The sequence below is a fragment of the Austrofundulus limnaeus genome, unplaced genomic scaffold (assembly GCF_001266775.1).
Source record: "Austrofundulus limnaeus strain Quisiro unplaced genomic scaffold, Austrofundulus_limnaeus-1.0 Scaffold273, whole genome shotgun sequence".
Lineage (NCBI taxonomy): Eukaryota > Metazoa > Chordata > Actinopteri > Cyprinodontiformes > Rivulidae > Austrofundulus > Austrofundulus limnaeus.
Genome location: NW_013952675.1, coordinates 386,731 through 395,445, shown reverse-complemented (window position 1 = coordinate 395,445; position 8,715 = coordinate 386,731). Strand labels below are relative to the sequence as shown.

General features: G+C 38.8%; 1 protein-coding gene across 1 annotated transcript in view; it reads left to right on the top strand.

Moving 5' to 3' along the window:
- kcnk10b (potassium channel, subfamily K, member 10b) overlaps positions 1–8,715 on the top strand; it is a 25,161-nt gene that overhangs the window by 2,358 nt on the left and 14,088 nt on the right. Inside the window, exon 2 of the mRNA XM_014020950.1 lies at positions 1,085–1,500. Coding sequence (XP_013876404.1) covers positions 1,085–1,500 — 416 coding nt within the window. The remainder of the gene's footprint in view (positions 1–1,084; positions 1,501–8,715) is intronic.

Here is an 8,715-nt window from a genome sequence, read left to right as displayed (position 1 = left end):
GGGTTTTTCCTACAACGTGGGGAATATTTTACCAAAAAAGGCAGCCTCGTGGGGACCGAAGTGAATCGTGGGGACCAATGCCAAGTCCCCATGGGTCCAATGCAAATTACGGGTGTGGGGTTAGGTTTAGGACCAAAGTTTAGGTTAGTTTTAGGGTCAGGTAAAGTACCTGTGAGGTTAATTTTAGGGTAAAGGGTCAGGGTTAGGATATAAAATTTCCAAAAAATGAATGGAAGTCAATGGAAGGTCCCCACGAGGTTCAAGAACAAACGTGTGTGTGTATGAGTGTGTGAAGGCAAGCGCTCTGAAAGGCTCATGTAATCGATACATTAAAATGAAGCTAAGTTTGTCTGCCTTCTGGATGCAGCAGCTTGATCTGCTGMAACACACATGCATTCATTTTAAAAACAAACCCTTTGGACATGTACTGAACAATGCAATCATCCCATGCATTTTTTTCTGCACTAGAACTYAATTTAAACATATTTTAGAAGTTTGAAGCTTGTTGTAAACATCAGCGCAGTTACCAGCTACTTCTGTTTTTTCCAATACCTCCATTTTTGTCAGAGGACATATTCCGATCAGAACAAAAAAGGTTACAGGATTGCAAGCTAAGCTTTAGGATTCTTCTGAAATGTATTTACAGCTTAGAGACAACATCATTTTCAGGTGACAGTGCAGCTTGCTACACAGCTGTAGTTTTGGAAACATGCATTTGCTCTAATAGCTTTGCATTTTAGCTCTGCAAAAAGCCATTTCTAGGCTCAGCGTCCTCCAGGAGAAAGCTTTTTAAACCTTCATACTGAAGAGTACATTTTCAAYAGCTGTAATGCTCTTATGTATTTGTCTGACTGGTGTAATTAGATGCAAAAAGCAAACCATAAGAAATGGTGGAGAGGAGCTTTTGTTAAATCCATATCTAGCATTCATCTGGATTTTTAATATGCATTTTATCACACTTGATGATTTTTATTTTATTTATCCAAACAACAAGTTCCTCTTTACTGAAAGTCTGCCTAAAAATCCAACTTTCAGATGTAAATACTACTTTAACTTGTCATTTTTCCCTCTTTTTGTTACCCAGTGGCCGTCCAGACCCACTTGGTCACTCCCAAGAAAATGAAGGCTGGCATGGTGAAGTCGAGCCTGGTCCACGCAAGTGTGGCCACCATGCAGAACCCCATGGGCTACGACCCGAGGGCCAACGGCCACTGCGCACTTCCACGCCTCTCCATCTCCTCCCGCTCCGCCAGCATGGTGGCCAGTTTGGACGCCAACAACGACGGCTCTATCGCGGCGCTCCAATCAGTGATGAAGTGGAAGACGGTGCTGGCCGTGTTCATTGTGGTCGTCTTGTACCTGGTCGGTGGAGCTCTGGCCTTCAAGGCTCTTGAACAGCCATTTGAGAGTGACCAGAAGACCAGCATCACCCACGAGAAGGCGTCTTTCCTGCAGAGACACCCGTGTGTCACTCCCAACGAGCTGGATGACATCATCAAGGTGAGTCTGTGGCTGAAGAGATGAGATTTGTAAACTTTTTAAAACTGAAAGTAGCTGAAGACAGTAAAATAAAGTATTTTAGCCACAGTTTTGCAGATGGTTCTGTTTTTAAAGTTATATTTGTGGTTTTATAGGAAATTCGATCAACTTGATGATCTTAGAAGTCATTTTTGTGTGCAGACCTTCTAAGGTATAAAGCATTTAAAATCAAAGTTTAGCTTGTAGATGTACAGTATATACYCTAAACATAAAGCAACCTTAGTGTGTGTGTTTGTGTGTGTATAACAAAATACAATGAGTTTCACCTTAGTTTAACAAGCTTGGAGACAATTTTGCCGTAACTAGTTCAGAGTTTGTGTACATGTTTGAAACATTAATTATGAGACAAAAATGTTTCCGAAATTCTTTGTTTTTTTTCCATTTTAATTTTATTAGTTTGAAATAAAAAAGGTCAGTTCCACAAAAGTTGAAATACTTTTCTGAACAGGATAAAGTTATCATTCAGAGAGTACATGCTTTAGCTCAATATCTGTAAACTAGCCAAAAGTTGTAGTCCATTTTAGGTTTGCTTAGGTTGATAAGCATTGTCAGCCATCTTAAGGTGAGTTGAGCCCAAAATTTAACCTGTTATAGATGATTATTAGTTGATAGTTTAAATGTTAGGAGAGCTTCATTAAAATCCGTCTACTTCAAATGGGTCAAACTCAAGGCCTGCGGGTGACTCCCATCTGGCCTGCCAAGGGTGCACTCCCCCACATTATAATTTTTTAATTACCATTATATGATAATTACTTTAAATATATGATTAAATGCAACAAAATAAATAGATTTAAAATGTGAAAGATAATAACACTTGTCCTGCTCCATAGCTGTTGGCTTTAAGTAATTAAGCGATTTATTTGGATAGCACAGTAATGTCTCAAAATAAGCTGCTTTAAAGCCAGCACTGACCATAAACTACATCTCCCATGATGAATGTCTGTTATACATGGGAATTCCCTGTAGGAAAATGAAAGAGTTCAGAATTTAGGATGGCAGCTACTCATCAGTGAGTAAAACTCTCGTACTTTTAATAGTATTTCTGTATTATTTGTTTCACATTTAGTCAGTCACACTCGTAGTACTTTTCAGTGTTTTTAGGAGGACATGTTGAAAYGCTGTTTCTATGCAGGGAATACCATGTAGAACTCAGTTATTGTTTGTTAGCAGTGCTCAGTCATAGCACTGAGATGAGAAACATGATGTTTCGTGTTTAGTTGAAGTTCAAGATGAAACATCAAAACTAATTACAACTTGTCCTTTTGAGGGCCACCATAATGCCCTTGTGGCCCTAGGCAAAAATGAGTTTGACACCCTGGTCTACTGGTTCAGGAGGCAGACAATGTTGAGTCTTAATGCTAAAGGTCTGAACGCAAATCCTTTGCTATCTAGCCCTTGAAAGGTGTTGGGAATGCTTTTCAGCTACTTCCACACCAAATTTGAGCTCAGTACCTATAAAATAACGTGTTAGTGTTGAACTCTTTGCCCAGTATGACAATACTTTAGGATAGTTTGTGATAATACTGAAAATGTTGAAAAGAAATTGAAATAATAAGTGCTGTTCTAGGAAAGATTCATCACCGAACCCCAAGAAAACCTTCAAACTGACAATGCATAGTTGCTTAAGTAGGTTAGTTGAGCTGTTACTGTGCAGGCTGGTGCTTGACTATGATCTTAGTAGAGATGTTGTTGTCAGTTTCAGAACAGTCATCCTTAATTCGACTCCAACTCACAGTCTGTCTTCTGCTGAGAAATCTGACCATGGAGGCGTTTGTGTACCTGTTGGTGTCTGTTTATGCTCTACAAATTCTTCTATCTGTTGCACTTTTTTAGAAATGTGCTATCCCCTCATATTTTGTGTTACTTTTATAGTAACCTAAATAATAAGTGGGCTGTTTACACCCCCCATTACTTATTCAAGGGCACCCCATAGAGAAATAATAAGAGTTGTAACATTTTCTATGAATGAGCACTTTCATTGATAGATACGTCCGTAAGTCATTACATCATTGTTAAATATAGTACACATGCAGTTTAAGGGCATATACTGTAATAGTAAATAATATATGAGTAAGACAAATAAGTGTCTTCTGCTGAGGATTTTCCCATCAGGTCAGTCTTTGACAGAGAAAAATAAACTTTGTTTCTGCTCAGACTGAGTGCAAACAAGTGCTGTTGATGGTAAATTGAAATATGTTTTTTTTTTGTATCTACAACAGAAAATTAGTTATCAAGCAATATTTAGGTTATAAACCCTCCAGTTTTTCATTATGAATTTCCACAGCAAAACTTTATTAACCCCTGCATGTTTTCAAAAATATTTTTTAAAATTTCTTTAAGAAAATTTGATAATTAAAAACTAATATTCCTTGTCAGTGTATCACCTGTCTTCATGCATTACAATTTTTAAAGGAGAGATATCATTCTTTTAAATCCTTCTTTTTCACATTTAAATCTTGGGTAAAGTGGAACTGCAATGCTTTGGTTTGAATTCAGGGGCTGCAGCCTACCTAAACCACAGTAGGCTGCATAAAACCTCTGTGAAATGAGATGGTTTAGCCTTCGGATGATTTGGGTGACCATGAGCTACTCCGTTCCCGTATTGATACGCTTTATATCACGTGCCTAAAGACTTAAAATGCACTGGGACATATTCATACATCTTATCACTGATGGAATAACTTCCCAATTAAAACGTAACACATAAACAAAAACATTAATAATTTGGATTTAGCTCCATGAGAAGTACTAGTAATTATATTTATTTCAACATTTCATTGCAGCATCAATTTTGTCAGCTAAGTTGCTAAACTTGCATTTAAAAACAAATTTCCAATCTACACCAATTTGGTAACAAACAAACAAACAAACAAACAAACAAACAAACAAACAAACAAACAAACAAACAAACAAACAAACAAACAAACAAACAAAACAAAACAAACAAACAAAAAAACCACACTTGTCTTTTTCTGTTGGTGCAATGAATCCTGGGATATCCTTGGCCGGGAAGGGTAGTCAGATGCAGCCTTCATATTTTTGGGGATTTTGTGGGCGAGAAGGAGCCTACGAACTGGGACAGCCTACGATGCAGGGGGTGCGGTGTGTGTGTGTGCGTGTGTGTGTGTGTGTAACACAGCCATTGTTACTCCACAAGTCGCTATTTCACCCCTTTTCTGAGGTGTGTCTCGAAGCAACTCATTTTGACACTGTCTCTTTAAAAGTAAACGAGGCTCTGCACACATCACACATATCCAGCTTCCAGAGTGGCCCACTGTAATTTGATAGCAGAGATACGACCATACTTTGGCACAGAAACTTTTTATTTACATTTTGATTAAAATATGTAAGCCAGAGAAGACTTATTCCAGCCTTACATGTTGGAGCCAGAATCTGACCCAGAGCAAGAAGAGAATGAAGACAACAAACTGATTCATTGGTGAGTTCAGACCTTTTTTTTTAGAAGTTCTGTGTGATTTAATGGTTAAAACATGCAATAGAGAAATCCGAATAGGTTGAAAAATACGACGAAACAGAATATAAAGATGCAGTATTTACACAGCATCAGGAGAGACTCCTAGTACACACAAAATACATTTAACGGTAAAAAGTGGATTTTTCACAATATAGCCCCTTTAAAACAAAAATCTTGTGTGTTATAAAAGCACTTGGAGGCAACTCGGCTCAAATTTTAGATCATCTGTAAAACTGACTGGGTCATTTTTGTGTTTGTGCTAACCTTGATTAGCTGTGTATTGGTTTGACTCTAAATGTTCATCCCTTGTATATACGATTACTTTCTGAAAGTTTCATTAAAATCCATGGTTTAAGAGATATTCTGCTAAAATACATACAAAAATGTGTGCATGCAAGATGCAGATACAGGCAGTGACATTATTACCAACCTTTTGTCTTCAGGTCCACGTAAACCTCAGTCATCCTGAAAGATTTAGTTTGTTTATGAGTTTTGCTTCTGCCCTTAGTTTCTAGCTAATCTGGAGGATGTTGTCTTTGCTGTGCTCCACATTTTTTTCAACCCAGCTTTTAAAATGTTTTATTATCAGCAAGTGCACTGTGCCAGGAAATAAGCAGGACTACAAAGAAAAAAACAATTTCCATCACAATGCAACTTAACCATGCCTTTTACAGTGTCTTTTCACACTGTCAGCAGCAATAACAAGCAGCGTAACTCTGATTCATGCTGCTCCCGTGCGTCACACTGAGAATTATGTGTTGAGATTTAGGAGTCACTACATCATGCTGACATGTGCAAGTGGAAATTGAAATTGGAAAATGATTTGAGATGTTCCAGCGTGAAGTCAGCTGAGTTGGGTGTTGAATTAGTGACAGGGTGGTGGACTTAAACAACATCCAAACTATTGATTTTCAGTCAGAACTTCAAAAGGAAAGAAAGAAATGTTTGGGAAAATTAAATCGGAGGCTAATTTCAGTGTTTGTCTTGTGTTTTCAGAGTAGATCAAACCAAGGTAAAAGCTGCAGTGAGTTCTTTTGACTTTCTTTAGCTTGAAATCGCTACAAAGAACCAAACAAAAGCCACTTGGTGTGATTTACTTTCTGCTAGATTGACTTCTTTTGCTTTTTGCGTTTTCAGCACTGCTACACAGAATATCTCCGAACTAATCGACTCTTGTTTTTGTCCTCTGGTTTCGAGAAGCATCCTTTTTAGAGTACCTTCCATCTCTGGTGCTCAACCTTTTAGCCACTAAAGCACTATCATGAGCTTTTCAAAATCAATGCCAGTACTTCCCAAGGAGATGTGTGGAAATTAAAACCTTTAGCGTGGTGTGCCTAGGGTCCAGAGGGAATCAATTATTCATTGCACAGCCCAGTAGTCACAAACCTCCTGGTGCTCAAAGCAGACGAGCTGGTGGCAGAAACCGAGTCACGGCCAAAATAGTTTCCAGGACAAATGATCAGATCAGGTCATGTGAACTAGAAAACCTGAAATATTACACCAGACAGTTTCGTAACTATTGTTGTGTGAGACCAAGTTTCTGTTAAATACAAAACAAGCATGCTTTTGGTACTTTCATATTTTGTCATGCATTTTGAGATATGAAATCTCAACCGTAGTGTCCTGATACTACACCAAATTTTAACCTAGTATCTGCAAAACTGACTAAGTTAGTCATTTTTGTGTTGGCTACCCTGTCTTAGATTTTGTCTGCCATCTTGAATTGGGGTGACTCCAAAAATTAATCATCTGTATTAAATGCTATGATTACTTCCTGAGAGTTTCAGTAAAATCAATCCAGTGGTGCACAACAAAACAAAGGCAAACAGCATTATCCATTGACATATTTTGCCTTTCATTGGCAAAAATGAGCCACGTTTTGTAGAAAGTTAAGTCTGTGATATACATAACGCATGTGTTACAATTCACTGGCTCAAAGGGAAGTAACACAAATGGAACTAAAGTATATAGTGGTGAAGTCTACTAAAATGTTTTTTTTTTTTTAAAAACCAAGCAACTGGTGGGATTCTGGAGTCTCTCTCTGGAACAATCTTTGGAAGAGAGAACAGATGGCTGTAAATCTCAAGGGACATGCCAGGTAGCAGAAAACTGGCCACTAACCTTTTCAGGCAGTTGAGAAGGACTTGGTTAGAGACTGGTCTCAAGGTTTGGAGTGGTGGACAAACCACTGGAGGGAGAGATGCCTTTAAAGCTGAGACTTGGTTTAGAGAGGAAGACTTGAATCGTAGCCCAAGTAGCAGAGTGAAGGTCATACATGGAGAGACTGAGATCGGCAAACAAATCCAGAAGGAGTTCCTTACTTCGAGGTCCAGGGGGCAGAAAAAGGGTCGAATCCAGAGATAAGAGAGGCAGCAAGAACTGGGTGAGGAACGGGCAGATGGGAGAAACCAGGAAACAGGCAAGAGGTTGTGACCATGAAATCAGACAAATGCTGTGCAATAAAGCTGGACATTACTAACTGAGTGTTCAATAATCTGGCAGGGACTAGATGTGGGAAGAGAGCTTATATGGAGCAGAGGACAGGTGAAGCTCAGGAGCTTGATTGCAGCAGAAATCAGGTGCGTGTGACACGCTCAAAAAACAGATTGTTTGATTTACTTAAGTTATGTCAACAATTTCCACTCAACTGTTGATGTAAAGCAACGTTCACATTTATTTTTGAAAGAAAACGTGAAAGTAGCTTTACCTTTACTCAACTCAGCTGAGTGGAAATTGTTGACATAACTTAGTTAAGTAAATCTAACAATCTGTTTTTTGAGTGCAGAGTGGCAGTGAGCAGAGGCTGAGAGAGGGCAGGCATGACAGAGAGTGAAACGTGACAGACATTTTCTATTTATATCGCACACAAAACAACAGAAGTTGACAAAATGAATGGATAAAACAACAAGAAACACAGAAATGTTCAAAAATAAGCAGCATTAATATTAAATACAGAAATACAGCTTAAAACATCAACTCCAAAAAAACTAACTCTGACAGAATCGAAAGTCAAGGAGCAAAGACAGGTCTTAACCTCTTAAGCCCCAAGGGGTTTCTTGAAGTTTGTGTTCTAGTGGAAGTAAAAATGTTTTTTATGAGTTTTTAGCCAAAATTCTGACATTTCTATAGATATCACACATATCTATGTTTAACAGAGAATTTAGGTTAATGAAAGTAGGGGGGAAGTGCAATTCTTCCCCCTGCAAGGGGCACGAGGCTTAAGAGGTTAACCATAAATTTAAAAGTTTCGACCATCTCAACAGTCCGAATGCATTCCACAGGTTTGATGCAGAAACTGCAAAAGCCCGATCACCTCTGAATTTTAGCTTAGGAACATCTAAGAGAAACAGGTTATATGGCTGTTGAGCTCTTACTGGAGTGTGGGTCTTAAGGAGATCACACAGGTATGATGGGGCCAAACCTTTTAGAACTTTAAAAGCAAGTTGTAAAATCTTAAAATCTAACAGGAAACCAATGGAGAGAAGCCAGAACTGGAGTTTTGTATAGGGAGGCCACCAGCCAAGCTGCAGCAGAGGGTGGGAGCATGTCTCCTCTCCCTCTCAGAAGAAGGGTGTGGCCCATTTGAACAGGCTGCTCACACCTACAGGTAGTTGGCAGGATTGCAGGTGAGGCTTCTACTTGAAAGACACACACACACACACACACACACACACACACACACACACACACACACACACACA